This window comes from Sminthopsis crassicaudata, chromosome 3, assembly GCF_048593235.1.
Source record: "Sminthopsis crassicaudata isolate SCR6 chromosome 3, ASM4859323v1, whole genome shotgun sequence".
NCBI classification, from domain to species: domain Eukaryota; kingdom Metazoa; phylum Chordata; class Mammalia; order Dasyuromorphia; family Dasyuridae; genus Sminthopsis; species Sminthopsis crassicaudata.
Window position 1 is genome coordinate 220,757,702 of NC_133619.1, and position 19,789 is coordinate 220,777,490.

General features: G+C 35.1%; 1 protein-coding gene across 2 annotated transcripts in view; it reads left to right on the plus strand.

Moving 5' to 3' along the window:
- The window catches only part of ARHGAP6 (Rho GTPase activating protein 6), a 583,013-nt gene that overhangs the window by 264,854 nt on the left and 298,370 nt on the right, over positions 1-19,789 (plus strand). The window contains exon 1 of one of the 2 annotated variants that reach the window (XM_074300012.1): positions 13,606-14,422. The exons of the other annotated variant lie outside the window; for it this stretch is intronic. Coding sequence (XP_074156113.1) covers positions 14,378-14,422 — 45 coding nt within the window. The 5' untranslated portion in view covers positions 13,606-14,377. Of the gene's footprint in view, positions 1-13,605; positions 14,423-19,789 lie in introns of those variants that run through there. 2 annotated transcript variants of the gene reach the window in all.

The following is a 19,789-nucleotide window of genomic DNA, read 5'->3' on the forward strand; positions in this document are numbered from 1 at the left end:
TAGTCTCTTTGCTGTTAGAGAGGCTGCTTCTGATATACATATACATATATATATATATATATATATGAGCAGAGTGAAGTAAGACTGGAAAAAATTGTAGTCAAATAGTAAAAGGCCTTGAATGTCAAACTATTGAATGTACATTTTATCCAATAGGTACTGAGAAATTTTCAACAGGGGTACAACAAGATCATATTTGTGCTAATTTTAGTTTTCCTTTGTTTTCTCTCTGGTTCTTGAATTTCACTATAAAGACCTTATTCCTTCTACCTAAGATAAAGTAATAGAGTGGTACTATATTTAGAACCCTCTGGCTCTAAGACTCTCTAGAACTGGGTTCAAATTCCACCTCAGATCCTTATTACCTGTTGTGACTTCAAGCAAGTTCCCTAACCTTTTTATGCCTCATTTTTCTCATTTATTTATTTTTTTCCCTGTGGCTGGGGTTAAGTGACTTGCCCAGGGTCACACAGCTAGGAAGTGTTAAGTGTCTGAGACCAGATTTGAGCTCGGGTCCTCCTGAATTCAAGGCTGGTGCTCTATCCACTGCGCCACCTAGCTGCCCCCATTTTTCTCATTTATAAAGTGACAGGATTAGACTTTATGGTTTCAAAGATATTGCCAGTTCTAAATCTTGTCTTATAAGGTAAGTAAATGCAAATAGATCAAGAAAAGTGAGTTATCATTGCTTTCACCTATTAATAACATTTAGAGTGAATGAAGCTTGCTTAGATATTATTGTAGTAATAATCAGTTGGAACAGGATTTAATATTAATATAGTGGTGAAGATAAGATCAGGAACTAAAAAGGTCATACAAGTAATAAGCAATTTTTCCTAGAAGTCATACCACACATAGCTATCCCAAACAGATAAGAATCTATTATCTTAAGGTTGTATAGAGAAGAAAATCCCAGAGCAACCACTAGAAACTCCATCTAGTGCTTAATACCAGAAATCCTTTTTCTAGCTCATTTAAAATATTTTAAAATACTTCTGTTTAAGTATGCAAAATTTTGTTCTCTCTTCAAATAAGATAGAGAGTAGCAGATAAAATGTCTCTTATACATAAGCCTGGAAAGCTACTATCAAACGATTCTATTATTCTTCTCTTCTCTAATATAAGTAGTTTTAGTCCTTTATGTTTATCTTAGAGCTTTTTAGTTGTTTAATCAATTCCCAATTGAGTCAGAATATTTTTTTATAATATTTCTGATAAGTGTTGATCATCTATCCTTAGATTTAGAAAGTTCCAGAGATGAGAAACCTACTATCTCCTAAGGCAAAATCTCTTAATATTTATACCCAATCAAGAGAAATAAGCCTGGAGAAATAGAAATAGAAAAAAAAAACCATTGATAATAAAGAAATATTGCAAGGAAACAAAATCAGCAGAATAAAATAACTCCAAATATTTACAAAGAAAAACCTTACAAGAAGCTCACAAAGCCCTCAAAGAAATGTCATAAACTATAAAGAAAGAAATGAATTGTCCTTTTAAAAATGATGACAAAGATGAAATGGAGCTCTGGAAGAAAGAAAATGAGAATGCCAGAGGAAAGAATTAGGAGAATAAATAGCTTAGTATGGAAGGCATAAAATCTTAGTCTGGTATTGGCTTCCTTGAAAATTAAATTGGAAAAAAGAGATAAATGGCTCTATTAGAAAATAAAAAAAAAATTCTAGAACAAAGTGGAAAGAATGAAAAAAATCAGAAAATGTAAGGTATCTCTTATCAAAAACAAGTGCATTAGAATTGAGGTCTAGGAGAGATCATCTAAAAATCCTCAGATTACTTGAAAATCTCTATTGCAAAATAGTTTGTGTACTACATTTCCAGAAATCGTGAATGAGAATTTCCCAAATCTATTAGAATCTGAGCACAAAGTGAAAACAGAAAGATTCTGTTAGATACCTCCTGAAGTAAATCTCTGAAGGAAAACACCAGAGAACTTCATAGCCAAAATTCAAATTTTCCAGGTTAGGGCAAAAAAAAAAAAGGAGACAGAAAATGCCTGGAAGCCACCATCAGGATTACATAAGACTTGAAAGCTACCACTCTAAAGAAATGGAAAGTTTGAAATATAATAGTCCAGAAACAGAGGATAAAGTGTTATAGCCATGATTAACTTAGCCTGCAAAACTTACTTTTAATCTTACAGGAGAAATAATTAAACTTTAATGAAATAGAGAAGTTATAAATATTGCTAATGAAGAGTTCAGATCAGATACTTTGAAATTCAAACACAGAAATTAAAAAAAAAAAAAACATAAAAAGGAAATATATTTGATCAGTTGGAAAAACTTTAATTATGAAGTATATGAATTCTAATATAGAGAGAAGAGCAAAGCATTCTAATGTTTTCAAGAGTCAAAGAAAGAGGAAATAAAACTGAAAGCCTTGGAGTAGTTTTGTTGTTTTGGTGATCTTATGAGTAAGAAAGAAAAGAGAGGGAAACTGGAAAACATGAGGAAAGAAAGAGGGAAAGAGGGATGTTGATTATATTTGAAGGGAATATATAAAGACTTTAGAAACATGAATCAAGGAGTTGGGAGAGTGAGTGATCACTTTTATTTAAACAGAACCAAGGATACACATGCAGATATCTTGGTGTAGAAATATATTAAACTCAGAAAATGGAGAGACAATAATAGGGATAAGTGGGATTAAGAGGAAGGGATTGGTCAAAGTCAGCTCCATCTTCAGAAGGTAGACCACAAAGAAAGAAATAAAAGAAAGTGAGTAAGGTTGAGAATTTGTGATCCTGGACTGAGGAGTAGAGAACAGTGGTAGTAAAGATGGAAGCTGATTTTATTTAATATAGATCTCTTTACTTTCTCAATGCCTTTTTTCTTTGTAAAAAGGAAACAAAGGAAAAGAAGAATAAAATAAAGGGGAATGTACTATTAATAATCATAATTGTGAACATGAATGGGATGAACTCACCAACAGTCACCAACTCAGCAACATTTATAAAGTTCCTACTGAAGAGGTCCTGGGTCACTAGGTATGGTTAACGCTGATAAAATTACTCCCTGAGACAAGCAAGGAAGGGCACTGATGGGATCAATTCAGAATTATAGTGTAGGTTGTGGGTAGCCCTACATTACTGTCCAGTCAGAAATCTGAGTGATGCCAAACCCCTGAGGTTAAATTTCCCCCATAACTCTGTCCATGGCTCATGCCCTTGTGGCTGAATCCCTCTTGTGTTACGCCCACCATGGCAGTGTTCTACTTCAGCATATCTTTCTCCTCCTCTCTCTCCCATACTTCATGGTGTCTTTCTGCTTCTCATAGCCAACTACCTCTTCAATGAATTTACCCTGACAGGCAATGGTATACTCCCATCTCCTGGAGAATTTCCTTTCTCCTGATTAATTGTAAATTCCAATAGGGAACTAGTTCTTTCTATTGTTAATTGCTAAAACCCCTTTTCTTGCTAACTATATGCTCTCCCAACTCTATTTCATATTTAACACTTCTGGTGAATATTGTACATCTTCATTTTGTCTGTAATTTTTTGCCAAAGAGATTGGTCATTTGAATTCTTCACATAATTGAACCCCAACATCTGGTGCCAGTTTTTCTCCTCAATCTCATCATCTGGTGCCTGAATCCCAAACACATCACTTGGTACTAGGAGTTCTGGGTAGGAAAAAGATGTGTTAGAAAGAGGAAGATAGACAGAAAACCAGGAAATCATGATTAGAGCTCAAAAATAATGTAAGTATAAACATTCTGGTTGATGGTGACATTTTAGTTGTAAAACCCATCAGCTGGGTCAGGATGAAGTTCATGAAGATAGAGGCTGATAAATATGAAGGATGTTTGGTGAGTTATCAATGTGAGTATCGAGGACAGGAATAACAAAAGCTGAGAATGGAAAAGAATGCCCTGTGGGTGTTAATGAACTTCTTAGTTAAGAAAAGAGTAACCTGGAGTTCAATATTTGTCGGGAACAAGGACCTGAATGGGAATAATGCAGAGAAGTGTATTTTAATGGAAGGAAAAGTTGCTGAATAACAATAGCAAAGAAAATACTGGAAATAAGAATGGGGAATAAATAGTATGCCAACTCCTCCTCTTGGCCTTATTTTTTGGGATAAGTGAAAAAGCAGCCAATAAAGGAGATTGGTAGTTAGAATGAGGTGTTTTCAGGAGAAAGCCAGGTTCTTATAAGTGCCAGAGGATAGAAACAATGTGAAAGGAAGATATGGGGACAAGGAAATTTGTTAATAAAAGATCAGAAGTTCTAAAAGGCACACTGGAAGAGGAGGGTAGATGAGGTTAGGGCTGAGTTGAAAATGGATAAGAACAAGGAAAGGAGTAACAATGGAGTTTTGCTCTGGCAGACAGAAATTCTGCATCATAGGGATTGGGAGAGCTTGGAGCAAAAAAATTTTAGTAGAACTGGAGAAGTACCAAGTATGGATAAAATTGTGAGCCAAGTTGACCCCAAGTTTCAAAGGGACAATTCATCATATGTGATGATCATTATTCTATGTCACCTCTTCTTCATGGTGAATATAACCAGTTTCTTTAACCATCATTCAAATCATAGTCATGTAAATTCAAATGAATAAGATTAAAGCTGAGTACATAAATGTTTCAGACAGTTCGGAGTGATGAAGTTTGTGGAAGAGAAGTTAGCCAAACTTCTCTTCCACCCCAGAATTCAGAATTTACCCCTAGAAATAGGAGTCCAATGATTAGTCATTTTGTTTTGCTCATGGGAGAGAATTACTATTTTTTTTCCAGTTTGGAAGGTTGTTTTTTTTTGTTTGTTTGTTTTTTGTTTTTAGTAATTCTTGAAGGTGGTTTCCCTTTGGAAAGTCTAGGGATACTAATAATAGCCTGTATAATTTATTTACTTTGTTTTATTGCTTGAGTATAGGTTACTGTGAGAAAGGAAGATATTCGTGGTTTTAAAAAATAAAAGTTGTTGGAAATCATTTCTAAAGGTTTTGAAAGGGATCACATGTAGAATTATTTTCATCCTAAGTCATAAAGAAAATATAAGGAATTATAACAACAAAACTACAGGAAATATGATTTGTTCTATAGGATACTTTGAACTGCCAAAGTAAGGCTAAATTGTGTGCATTTTTTTTCCCCTCATTAACTAAAAGTGGAGAAATATTCCCTCAGCCCTTGACTGGTTAATCCTAAAAGCAGGAAACATTCCTGTATAAGCAGGCATAGAGGGGCAAGGAAGATCCTTGCATAGCTACCTATTCATATGAACTGGACTAAGATGACTCAACTTATTGGTGTCCTTTGGATCAGCCTTTGCGGCCACATTGTCTAAAAAAATCCCCCAATGTCTTATTTTTAGAAGTCTTTCTATACTTTATAACCACATTCATCACAATCATCAAACATTTCATAGTGTGATAACATATTTGATGACAGCCAGCCAGAATAGTCTGAAAATCAGAATGTCAGTTTTTACTAAAAAAATTACTTTCCAGGAATATGACTTTTCTTATATCCAGTTAAGTTTCCTTTAAGCCCTGAACCCATATATCAAGGCTGATTTTATGGCTAAGCTGTTTCTCAAATCTTACATTGATATATTAAGTGAGGATATCATTATTTTTCTACTCACCCATGTGAATATAAAGAAGGATGCTAAGTGACATAATGCATAATATTCTGGTCATAGGGTTCAAATCCAGACTTAGCTATTTAACAACTGTGTGACTTTGGGAAGTGGCTAATCTTAATTTTATCAACTGTAAAATGAAGATAATAATAGCACCTACTTCCCAGGATTGTCTTGAGAATCAAATGAAATAAAATTTGTAAATCACTTAGCATATTGACTGGCACATAATAAGTGCCATATAAATGATAGCTATTATTAGTATTGCTGTTATTATTATTTTTATTATTTTTTGTGTTGTTAGAGCTCTTGATAAATTGTTGAAAATTCATTTAAATTTTAGAATGGAAAAGCAGAACAGAATGATAAGAGCTCAAAGAGGCAGTCTTGAAAGCAGGAAAACCAGTATAGGGTCTGTACCTGAGGCATACTGATTTATGTGACACTGAGTGAGCAAGTCATTTAACTTGCTCCAAGAATGTCTCCATCACAGAGTTTCAGAAGAGATGCTTATTGCATCCAGAAAAGGAAATTTATCACCTGGGAGCTGTCAATGAAATCCATAGGTCCTTACCTTTAAAGTTTTGAATGATAGATTTGGAAGGAGTTTTTAGCGATCACTTTATCTTTATTTTATTCTTACTTGTAAATTTTTGAAAATTAGGTTTATAAGGAGCCTTAAGAGATCAATAATCTTTTTTTTTTTTTTTTAATTATCAGGTAACACTACCACTATTGAAAAAAGTTGGTAGTAAGGTGATCTGAAGAAGTGGAATTAATAACAAAGTCACAAGTATTAATACAATGTGTATTGCTACTTTTTGTAAAAGTCTTCTGTCAAATATCTGTGCTGTGCTATGGCTTTTATTGCCGATGAAATAAAACGGGAAAATCTCAATTTGCAAAACCAGTCTTCTAAATGCAACCTCCTTAGATCTTTTTGCCTTCTTTCCTAAGTTTTTCAAACTCCTTTAAGGACTGAAAATATTATCTCCATAAACTTCAAAAAGTGAACAATTAGTTTCTGCATTATATACACATAAGACTTTATAAATATCTCATTTTATTTTTAAAACAACCTTGTGAAGTAGGTAAGGCAGAGGTTAAGTGACTTGTCTAGAGTCATACATCTAGTAGTGTGAATTTGAATTCAGATCCTTCCAATTCCAAATTCAGTGCTCTATCCACTGTGTTACATAGGTGGCTTAATTAGAACATTCCTTGTTGGTGGATAACCTCGTTGAGGAACCGCATTTCTAGAATAACAACCATTCAAGGAACACCAGGCCACTACTATACTTGATCTGCTCTGTAATATGTAATAACTACAAGTTAAAATAATGTACTTCTAATAACATGATTATGTTGTGTAATATACCAATAATTAACATTATAAATCCATTAAACAACCATCTGCATATTACAGTCATTCTAGGTATAGTCTATTCTCTGAGTTTTCAAAAGAAAAAAGTTTTTCAGCCTCCTCTATAATACCTTATCATAATTAACATTTACCAATGACTTACCAGGAGATGTAGTCATCAGGGCTTCTTAAATTTTTTTTTTCCCTTTTGCAACCCCTTTTCACCTGAGAAATTTTTATGTAACTTCAGGTCTATCCTTATATAAAATAGGCATACAAATCAAACATTGACTGATAATAAATCATAATTTCATGATCCCTACATTTTGTAATGTGACTCTATATGGGGTTGTAATTTACAATTTAAGAAGCTTTGAAATTCTAAGGCACTTATGAGTGTGTTTTTTCAAGAAACATCATTTAGGGGCATCATCAGAGTGTAAAGATCGGCACTCTAAAATCTACCATCTGATACAGGGCTAGATTTAGAGTCAGGTGATATGAATTGAAATATTAACTCTGTCAAGTCATTTGTATGATCTTGGGCAAGAAACTCAGTTTCCTCATTAGTTAAAGTAGGTTATAGTGATGATCTCTAAGGTCCCTTCTATATCTATAATCTCATAAATTATAATTTTCATCCTAATCTTATATGTCCTTCACCTCCACTCAGGGCTATTCCAGATATCTTTTTTTTCCCACTTTTTTTTTTCTTAAATTGCTGTCTTATAATATATCAGTGGCCCTTCTTGCTGAGCTTTCTTTTTTGGTCCCAAACATATGTGTGAATTGGTGCTAGTTGTTTAACTATTCTGCATGGAGCTGAAGATGGAAACTATTTCTTACAAACATTTTTTTCATGTATTTTATATAGTCTATATATTTGCATGCATATAAATGTATATGTAAAACGAATATATACTGCAACTTGTTTAGCCATTCCTCTATTGATAGGCATCCCCTCAATTTCCAACTCCTTATAACATAAAAAGAACTGCTATAAATATTTTTGTGCATTTTGGTCCTTTCCCCTTTTTATGATGTCTTTGGAATATAGACCTAGTGGTAGTTTGCTGGATTAAAGGGTACATAGGTTTATAGTTTTTTGTTCTCCACAAGCTAGATCAGTTCAAACTCCACTAACATGCATTATCATCATAGTTTTCCCTCATTCTTTCCAATATTTATCATTTTCTTTTTCTGTCATGTTAGCCAATCTGATAGGCATAAGGTGGTACCTCAGAGTTGTTTTAATTTAATACCCCCTATTGTTAAAATTTCATCTCATTCTTTCACTCTCAGTTGAAATGCTAGGACTTCCATGAAGGTTTCTTGAGTCTCTTCCCTTCAATTGAGAAATCATTCTCCCCATAGAATTTGTCTTGTATCCCTCTTTGTATTTGCATATTACTATTAAATCATTTACCTTATATCATTTCTATGAACTTCAGATAAAAGGCACCTAGTCTTATTTGATTTTTATTTATTTATTTGTTTATTTTATTGCTCTTCTCTAGCACTTTTGTGGTTAAATTAAATAAAGGAGAACTCAACTAGAAACAATTAGACAACATGAGTAAATGAAAAGGATTTTAAATGATGCTCTCCAATCACTTATGTAGCTATGCTTATTGTGGTAAAAGTTTTAATAGTTTGTGGTAGAAAGACCTGGAAAATCCATCATCAGCCTTCAAGTTTTATCTTTTACACAGCTAACCAATATTATGCTTGGAATAAAATTAACTAACTGAATAGCAATATGAGTGAATCATTACATGTATATATTTTGACAGCTGAAATAGTTTGATTTTTACTTTTGCATCCCAGAACCTAGAAGAATGCCTGACAATGCAGGCATTTAATAAGAGTTTGTTGATTAATTGATAAGCATTCTTTCTGAATTGCAGGAATTTTAAAAAAACCTACTTTTCTGTTTCATCAATCTTTGTGTCCTCATGATAATTATGAATGTGATAAATTAACCACATTTCTTATTCATATTTCTGCAACTCACATTTTGAAGAAAGCAGAAAATAATTATAAAGTATGTTTATACAATCTTATTTTTATTGATACTTTATGACATCAAATGCCATTGATTTCTAAATATATTCCTTCATGTATCAGCAAGCCATCCCTTTTAAATTGCCATATTAATCATGGATAATGATGACCCTCAAAAAACAAAAGCAAGAAAAAATAAAAACAAAAACAAAATGTGCCTTGATCTGCATTCAGACCTCATTGGTTCTTTATCTGGAGGAAGATAGCATTTTTTTTTTCATAAGTCCTTTGGAACTGTTTTAATCATTGTATTGATCAGAGTGGTTAAGTCATTCACAGTTGTTCATTGTACAATATTGCTTTTACTATGCATAAGGTTTCAGCACAATCATATGCCAGTACTTTTTCAGTCATTCCCCAATAGATGGGCATCCCCTCCATTTCCAATTCTTTGCTCCACAAAAAGAGCTGTTATAAATATTTTTGCCCATTTATGTCATTTCCCTTTTTCTTTGATCTCTTTGGAATGCATACATAGTAGTAGTATTACTAGATCAAAAAGATTTGTTCAAAAGTCACATAAAAAGTAATAAATGACAAAAGTGGAATTTGAATTCAGATTCTTTGATTCCAAATCCAGCACATTAGCTACTACACGAACTCCATTCCTCCTTGGAATGTTATTAAGAAAAAATGTATATAGGAAAAAAAATATATATGGTGTGTGTGTGTGTGTGTGTGTGTGTGTGTGTGTGTGTGTGTGTGTGTGAAATGGAATTTTTTTGCTGGTCCAAGGGAGAGATATATTGAATAATGAATGCAATAGAGAGAAGGCAATAGAGAAACAAAAGTTATCAATAAAATATATTGTATGTAACATGTTTTTCTAGCAATGTGATATGTAACTCTTGTTGCTCAATAATTAGCAAGACATTTGGAACTTTTCTAAATCCTGTAGATTTTAGAGAGCTAAATAGAAGGGACTAAGGGTTAATAATTCACTTTACTCCCTCTAACCATTGGTAGCCTTCAGGGTTCTATCCTGATTCCTTTGTTTTCTCTCCATACTATTTCACTTGATGATTTTTTCAAATGGATATATTTACCATCTTTTACCTCTCCTGTTCCAATCTTTTAGCTGATCTCCAATCTCACATCCTTGAATTGGGTATTAGTAGACACTTTAAACATAATATGTCCAAAACAAAACTCACTCTATTTCCCCCCAAACCCTTCCTTCTTCCCTGACCCACTTTATTACTGTAGAGGCATTATCACTCTCAGGTGCTGAGTTTTAGGACTGATTTTTCATTATCTCTCACTTCCTCATCTCAAATCCAAACTGTTGCAAGCCTTGTTGATTTCACCTTTGCTACTTCTCCCAAATACACTCCTCTCCCCTAATAGTGCTAACATTCTAATTCAGGCACTAATCCATCATCTCACAGCTTGATTGCTGCAATAGTAATAGCTAGCGGGTGGATCTGCCTGCATCAAATCTTTTCTTACTTTAATCCATTCTCCATTCAGCAACTAAAGTGATTTTCCTCCAACTCAATTTTAATCATGTCACTCTCCAATTCCACCCCAGCTCAAAAAACTGCAGTGTCTCCTTATTGCCCCTAGGAACAAATACAAAATTCTCTGTTTGGCATTCAAAGCTCTTCCTAAGACTTATATGAACTGATGCAAAGTAAATAAGCAGTGTCAGGAGAACATTGTACACAGTGATAGCAATAGTATTTGATAATCTACTATGAAAACTTAGCTATTCTCAGGAATATAATAAATAATTCAAGGAAATTCTGAAGGATTTATGATGAAAAATGATGTCCTTCAGAGAAAGAACTGGTAGAGTCTGAATGTAGATCAAAGATACTTTTTCTTTTTTTTTTTTTTTGATGTGTTTTCTTTCACAGAATGACTTTCATAAATGTTTTGCATTACTCTGTGTGTGTGTGTGTGTGTGTGTGTGTGTGTGTGTAAAACCTATGTCAAATTGCTATCTTCACAATGAGGGGAGAAGAAGAAGGAAGGAAAGAATTTGGAACTCAAAACTTTTCTTGGGGGAGGAATAATGTTAAATTGTTTTTATATGTAATTGGGGAAAATAAAGTAGCAAATAAAATTAAAACTAATAAATGTATGAAAACAGTACTTCATAACCTCGTCCCTTCCAGCTTTTCTAGTATTCTTAAATCTTACTCCTCAATACGTACTCTTTGATACAGTGACACAGGCCTAGCTATTTCATAAATAAAATACTCCATATCTTGGTTCCAGTAATCCTCTCTGGTTATCCCTTATGGCTGGAATGGCTCCTCTAATCCAATTAATGACCTCTTTGACTGGCTTTAAATCCCAAGGAAAATTTTGTCTCCTTTAGGAAGCCTTCCCCAGCCCCTCTTAATACAAGTGCCTTCCTTTTGTTAATTATTTATCTTGTACATAGTTTGCTTTGTATATATCTTTATGTTATCTTCTCTTTTAGATTACAAGCTCTATAAGGGCAAAGATTGTCTTTTGCTCTTTTTTGTATCTCTGATGCTTAGCACAGTGCCTGACATATAGTAGGAATTTAATAAGTGTTTGTTGGATTGAATTCAATCAAATAGATTTTAGAGATTGTTTAGTTTCTTTTCTTAAACTCACTGACACATCCCTAGAGACAACCTTTCAAAACTGGAAAAATGAACTAACAACCCATTATCTCTTTCCACCCTACTGTAACAATAGAGATTTGGCAATAGATACGTCAAAAAACAGAAGTTATGCCTAATATTCTACTCCACAGTAAAGCTAGGTTATCATTGGTTTATTATAATACCATAGAACCTATACAGTTATTTTCTTAATACAGTACACATATATAATAGGTAATTGACATTTTAAAAATAAAGCTGGTGCACTGAAAGGACTAAAATTCTGATTTGTGAAACCCTAAAATAAATCCCATATTTAGATGCATTAATCATTAAATAGTTATGAAAGAAAGAGAACTCCAATATCAGTCTGCAAAATATGTGTGTGTAAGAGAGACAGAGACAGAGACAGAGAGAGACAGAAACAGAGACAGAGAAAAATATTTAGGCATAGAATGAAGCAAAAGCTTGGGGAGAAGCCAGAACCCATAATAGGCTACACCCATTTAAATATTATGGATTTAAAAGTGTTTAAGTTGGAGAAGGTTGAATGTATAAAAATTCCTTGAGTCCTATTAATCCTTTCTTCTCCCCCATCCTTGGCCTTATGTTCCTTAGGGAAATTTTTTTCATATTCCATATTAGCTGTAAGTCACACAAGCAAATACTTTGGGTTTTGGTAACTGAATTTTGACATTATTTATATTATTTTTAATAAAATTAAAATAAAATAAAATTTAATAAAATTTAAAATCTCCTTCATGAAGGAGATCATATATACTATATACAGCTTTGAAGAAGGCTAAAAATTCTATAATGAGCAGGCCAGGATTTGAAAATGCAAATGCATGGAAACTGGGGTTGTAGTATCATAATAATTGTACCATCTGCTTTAATGATTGTGAGGGAAATACTTTGTATACCCTGAAGTGCTATATAAAAATGAGTTATCACTCTGACCCTCTCATTTTACAGAGAAGGAAATTGAGGCCCAAACAAAATAAGTCAGAGCCTGTCCTAGAACTCACCCAGGGGTCTTGATTTCCAAGACCACTACGCTTTTCACTATAAATATTCCTTATGTTTCTTAATAATCTTTTTTGATTCTTTGAACATTGTTGTTTTCTCTGTCTTGGTCTTATATACCCTAAAACATGGTATTTTAAAGAGTGAGTCTCTGTTTTCTTGTAAAGCTTGGAGTTATTAAAATATTTGTAACTTTTACTTAAATTATCCTCAAGCTTTCCTATTTCACTTCAACCCAGGACAATTTACAGTTCATCTGAATGGATGCATACTTATGGATAAATTCCAAAGGTTTTCCATATAAATGCATACTATAATCTGACAATAGACATTATGGAATGATATGGACAAGATCTGCCAAAAACAAACAACAACCAAAAAAAACCCCAAGCAAACCCTAGTTTCGATCTTCATCTTTAGAACTAATCAATCTATGAGATCACAAATTCATTTGAATATTTAAGAATTCGAATATATTCAATGGGTTGACAAAAAAGTTGCTCCCCCTATTTGAGCTTAAAGATTGTACAAAGTTTTGCTTTGCTTGAACAAAACAGATCTCTACCACCCAATCCCAGAACTCTTGTTTCCTCCCCTCCCCTTTCATCAATATCCCTAGTCCTGAATAGCAGCCCACCCTATTCCTACAGTGCCTCTCAGATGTAAATCAGAAACTGCCCCCTCCTTCGAGCCAGCAGTGAATGATGTCCTCCAGTACCTTCTCGGTTCAATTATGCCCCTCGAGTTCCCGGCGTCCCCCACGAGCAGTACCCTTAGATTAGAGTCTTATGTTTGCCGGACCTGCAATCCTTAGCGCAGCCCCTCCCTAGAGGTCCAATCGCGGCTATTCCCTCCTCTTGGGCCCTGAAGCAGACACTCCCCTAGTTCAGTTACTCGCTTGTGGTCACCAGAAGTGACAGGCTGTGAGTAAAATGAAAGCAATACTTTGGAGAAAAACAGCATTATTTGGAATAGCTGGTACTCAGCGGGCTCAGAACCTAGAACTGGAGGAGGATTTAAAGTCACTGTTTTACAGTAAACTCCTCTGGATTCCCTTGGATGCCTTCAGTTAGTTTCACTAGCCTCCGGTCCAGCACCGCTTGTCCCTCTTTCATTGAAGGAGATGGGGCAGGTTGGCTGACAGCTGGCAGGTAGAAACCTCTGACTCTCCACCTGTTGTTCTGCTGGAAACGAAGCTGCAGGTTCCACTGCCAACAGCTGGCAACAGCAGCCTGAGCAGCAGCAGCCGCAGCAGCAGCTAGTGGGGTTCTCCGAGAGCGGAAGGAATTAAATGCCCGCCCATTGCTTCTGACAGCCTCCTCCTCCTTTCTTTTTCTCCTCCTCCTCCTCTTCCCTTCCAGCTTCTCAACGTGAGAGGGGTCGTGTCTGCGGGTCTGTGTGTTCTGTTGTGGTGGTTTGTGGTGTTTTGGGGGTTTTAGTTTTTTGTTTTTTTTCTTCAAATCAACAAAATAAGAAAGCAGTGGCCGGGTTCTGAACCGTGAACAAAGCTAGTGCTGTCAGCAGGATGGTGGTGAAATAGGGTTGGATCGGAGTGCTCGCCCTGACCGCTTCCAGGGAAGCTGGGGAAGAGGAGTGGAGGACTAAAAGGAGGAGAGGGGGCGTCCGGGTGCCCCGGCAGCGCCCCGGTCACTCGCACCCTCGCTGCAGCGGTTGCGGCTGCTACAGACACTCCCTCTGAACGCCTGGGGAACACTAATCTTGACTTCAGAGGGAAGCATGGGGGACTCAGTGTTTAATGAGAAGCCCCAGCTGCACTATGCGGTAAGTTGTCCAGTCCCTGAACCGGAGATGGGACTGGTCAGGGCTGGGGGTGGAGGAGCTATCTGGCCCGCTGGGAGGTTGCTGAAGGGTCCCAGCCCCTTACCGTGCCTGGGTTGTTAGATGCTGGAGGTGGGCAGGGAGAGTGAAGGAATTCGTGCGGATGCTGGCAGCCCTTGGCGGTGGGGAGTGGAAAGGACAGAGGAGGCCAGGACGAGAGGTTTTCGCTAAATGAAAGGGGCTGGTAAGGGGACTTCTGTTTGCGTGGCATTGCCTCACCTGTTGGGCACTCACAGCAAGTTGAAGATGGCTGGGGATGGGCGCTTGAACGCCTCCCTGGATTGTTACCGTAGTGCCCTCGGGGACCCCTGCAATCTAATCTTACTTGGGTGTCTCTTAGGTACTGAGTTCAGACAACTCAGGAAAGGGGAATTTTTCTGTCCAGCCAAACCAAACAGCGCACACACCTGGAAGAAGGGGGGAGGGAGGGTTAATTGCAGTTGTTCTTCCTCTGCAATCCTCTGTGCCAAAGGGGGTTAAAAAGGCTACTGACAAGGTGGGAGGGCTCACGGCTAGCTCTTGCTGCCTGGATGCATCTGGACTGGGGAGAGGGAGTTGAGAAATGGGGCGCGCCTTGAGAAACTAGACTCTACTGAGTTCCCAGTGCTTCCAAGTTGCTTTTGAATGCCGAATGGGCTGATGGTTCTTTTCCTGACTCAATCCGGACCAACCCATTCAGCCTTTTGGTCAAATATGTGGAAAGGACAGGAATAGAATTGGATACTAGTCAGTTTTGTTTTTTTTACTTTTTTAAATGACCTCGGAGGTGAAATAGTAGATCACAGAAGAAATGCTGCAGGGGATAGATACGCACGTAATGGTTTGGTTTATTTATTTCTCTTAGGAGGAATAAAATTTTCCCTCCAAGTTTTAAAGATAAGCATAATTTATTTTTCAATGTAGCCAATGTCTGAAATAGTCTCTTCTATCTACAGGCTGGGCTGAATCTTAGAGACCTGGATCCCTTTTTGGTCTCATTTAGTAGTTTTATGATAAATCATTTACTCCATCTATAGGGCCTTAGAATAGGGAGTTCTTAACCTAGGGTCTGTGTATAGATTTCAAGGAATGTAAGAATTTAGGTGGTTTTAAAAAAGATATGTATTACAAACATATTTCAATAAAATTGGTTTCTTTTGAAATACTATGTATTTTATTTTATTTATTTAAAATGTTATTCTGAGAAAAGGTTCCTAGACTTTACCAGATGGAAAGGGAAGTCCATGACACAAAAACATATTACCAAAAACCTGGGGTAGGTGCTCCAGAAGTTTGGGGGAGTCCTTAGTATCCTGTGACTCAGTCCAAAGATATGACGGAGAATTCATGTTGGACTTCCAGATTTCCTTTTTTGACAATCTGCTTCTTGTAATGGGTTTACTGTTGGCCTAGGCAAGTGCTTGACCTCTACTTTTTGGGAAGAATAGATGAGTGTAAATACTATTTATAAATGTTGAGAGATGTCCCCATATTTCCTAAAGACTCATTCTTTGCAAGCTTATTTCAGTGTTACTAAGTTTGTTTTTAAGCAAGAGATAATCTTTAAAAAAAAAATTAAAAAGGTTAGCTTTTCTTTCATTTTTACCAATTAGTCTTGAAAATAAACCCAGCACAAGATCAAAGGTAGCCTTTTGCAAAGGCCCTATTTTACTCTTGCCCATATCTCCTTAGAAACCTTAGGAAAGTTTGTAACGCATGAAAATAACAGTAACTACATTATTTGTGGTAGTTTTTCTTTAGTGTAGATCAGGCTAAACAAAAGTAAATCATTAAAGGAAGTTGACTATGAGTGATATATCAAAGTTTACATTTTTTTTCCCTAATCATCTCAAGGCTTTTTGCAAATTTTGAGTTTCATTTTATCCTAATTTGTTTGAAAGCAAGAGATGAAATGTTTAATATTTTGTGGAACTAGCTGGAATCTCTCTGAAGTTGTTGCTGGGGAGTTGGGAGCACAACAGAGTAGTAGACATTTACTTTTAACAGAGATTTAATTCATTATTCCCCACCCTCCTCAATGTTCATCCTATTGTAGTAGGATGCACTACAGCCCTTTCTGGACCTCTGGAGACATAACTCTGATGGTATATTATGCACTATTTTAGTATTGATTGCCGTAAGTTTATGTCTGGATATTATTTATGCAATAAATTTGGGTATTTTATCTTACCCACTCCATACTAGAAGAATCAAAGTTACACTGGAGGTCTCAGGTCATTATTATGTATACTTTAGATAAAATAAAGGTATTCAGAAGGTTCATCTTCACAGATGAAGAGCTACTCAAAAGAATTCTCTTTATGAAGCATTACCACTTACTGTCCATATTTATAAAGTTCTGTGTTGCTTAATCTTTCATCTTACCAATCCTTGTCTATTTTCCTTATTTGAGTTTAGATATTTCCAGAAGCTTTCTTTTCATTTTTACAAAACAATACTCAACCCACTCATCTATTTGGGGTTTTATAGAACTCCTTACTCTCTTAGAGTCTTGTGATTTGTCTCCTTAAAAAAAAATTACTTCTACTCTCTCATTTATCTATTCTGATGACTTGATTTCATGTCTAAAATTAGATTAGTTGGTAAAAGAAATAAGAGAAAGTAATTTTGGGAGTTGCCATCAATATCCTATTTTTTCTCATGTATATCACTTCAGTCATGAAGAATTAAAAACACAAAATTCCATAAAATTGTATCCTATTTTATATAATATTTGATACACAAATTTTTTTCACATCTGCTAACTCATTTTTATCATCTGATAACTCAATGGATTAGGTAATACCTACCTCAGTAAGCTGTTGAATTGAAAGAGCTTTGCAGACAAATATAAACACTATATAAATAGCATCCTTATTTGATGAGGAAACAGGTTCCCAACACACATAGGACTAGTGTCAGAGACAGAATTGGGAGGAAGGAAGAGAAAGAAGGAGGATTTATGAAGTGTCAGTCCCCATGTTAAGTACTTCAATAATAATAACAGCAACTAACATTTATACAGCACTTAACTATGTTCTAGGCAATATGCTAATTCTATTATAATTTTTTGATTCTCACAATAACCCTCAAAGGAAGAAAGTGCTGTTATTATTCCCATTTTACACAGATAAACAGGGGTTAAGTGACCTGTCTAGAATCACAAAGCTAGTAAGTATATGAAGTTGGATTTGAACTCAGATCCTCCTGACTCTAGGCCCAGTATTCTATGTATTGAATCACCTAAGTGTCCTACTTTTCTTTGATTTTTCTCTTTATGGCACAAGGAATGTTTATTCCACCACTACTTGTACTCTCAGTTGAATAAGTAGGAAAAAGACAGCTATATTCAAATTAACTTCAAAGAGAAAGGAGCTGAAATAGGAGAACCAGAGAACTTATGCCAAAGTATAACATTCAGATTTGATCCAAGAAAGAAAAATAACTTGAAAAATTTGTACATAATTATCAACTAATTCTGAATTCAAGGTGAGCTTTAAAAAAAAAAAAAATTGATTCAGCCCAGGCTTGAAAACTGTGTTCAGTATTAATGAATGTTCTATATTTTGAAGTTTCTATTTTTTCTAAATTACCACTTTGAATTTCATTTAACATACAAGTAAAAATTCCATTTCAGATAGCAGAAACAGAAAATTTACAATTTAATGTTAAAATAGCACTCTGTACCCTTTTGGAAATAAAGGTTCTTATTTTATTTTTTTTTTCATATGAATCAAAGGTGTAGTTGGGGTACTTGCTTTAAGAAAGTTGCCACATTTGCTATATCAAAGGGATACAATGCACAATGAATTTGATTTGTCACATTGTGCCCAAAACATTACTTCCTAATTGATCTGCTGTCATTATTTGGGGTCTTAGCTACACTGGCCAGAAACAGGTGGAACTAAATTCCTAAAATATTATGAATGAAAATTTACTTGTTTGCACTGGCTAAAACTGGAGTCAATAAAATATTTTTCTATAATGCTAGTGATATCTTAATCTAATTTGTGTAGGCAAATATTAACAAATTTTCCCACCATTCTTAATTTTTTCATGTTTTCTTCATTGCTACTTAAGTTAATAATTGGCCAAAAATATATACATTGGTGCTATACTTACCAAGTTTCATTAGTGTGGAATCAATCAAATAAGCTGCCTGATTCTAAGTCAAACATAGAGTTGGAAAGGAGGAATTTAATTAGACAACAGACTTCCAATCTAACCTCTTAGATTTACCCTGTGACCTTTGCTTTTCTATCCCCAATTCTTCAGAGAATACCTGGCCTCTGAGAAACATTAGCTAACCTTTATCTGGCATTTAAGTTTTGTTTCCAAGATATTTTATCTTATTTAATTCTCACAATATCCCTCAAAAGTATGTACTATTCTTATTCTAATTTTATATGTAAGGATATGGAGAATAAGAAAAAGAGATAAAGTGATTCTCTCAGGGTCTTTCAAATACTGTCTAAGGTAGAATTTGAGCTCCAGACATCTAATTTCTAAGTCTAGTATTGAATCCATTGAACCTTTTGGCTGTGTCCTAATAGGAATAAGCATTTGGCTTGTTGATTTTTTGTTTGAATGATTTATCTTAGGTAAATTAGAACCTTTCTAAACTTAGATGTTCTTACCTATAAAATAGGGATAATAACAATCAGACCTCCCTTAGAAAAGTAAGGTGAAAGAAGTACTTAAAGAAAAAAAGGAGTTCATGAGGTTGGGCTTATAACATTATTTATTTTTATTTTTATAATAGCTTTTTTATTTTTCAAAATACAATCAAAGACAGTTTTCAATATTCACTCTTGTGAAACCTTGTGTTCCAAATTCTTCTTATTCCCTCCCCCTTTCCCCTCCCCTAGAGAGCAAGTAATCCAATATAGGTTAAACACGTGCAATTCCTTTAAACATATTCCACATTTATCATGCTGCACAGGAAAAATTGGATCAAAAGGGGGGAAATGAGAAAGAAATAAAGAAAACAGCAAGCAAACAACAAAAAGGAAAATCCTATGTTGTAATCCACATTCAGTCTCCATAGAGAGAGAGGATGCAGAATGGCTCTCTCCATTACAAGTCTATTTGTTGAAATAGAGCCACAACCATCACAGTTGATCATCACATAGTCTTGTTGTTGGTATGTACAATATTCTTTTGGTTCTATTCACTTCACTTAGTATCAGTTTATATATGTCTCTCCAATTCTTTCTGAAATCATCCTGATGATAGTTTCTAATAGAACAATAATATTCCATCATATTCATGTACCATAACTATTCAGCCATTCCCCAACTGATGGGCATCCATTTAGTTTCCAGTTCCTTG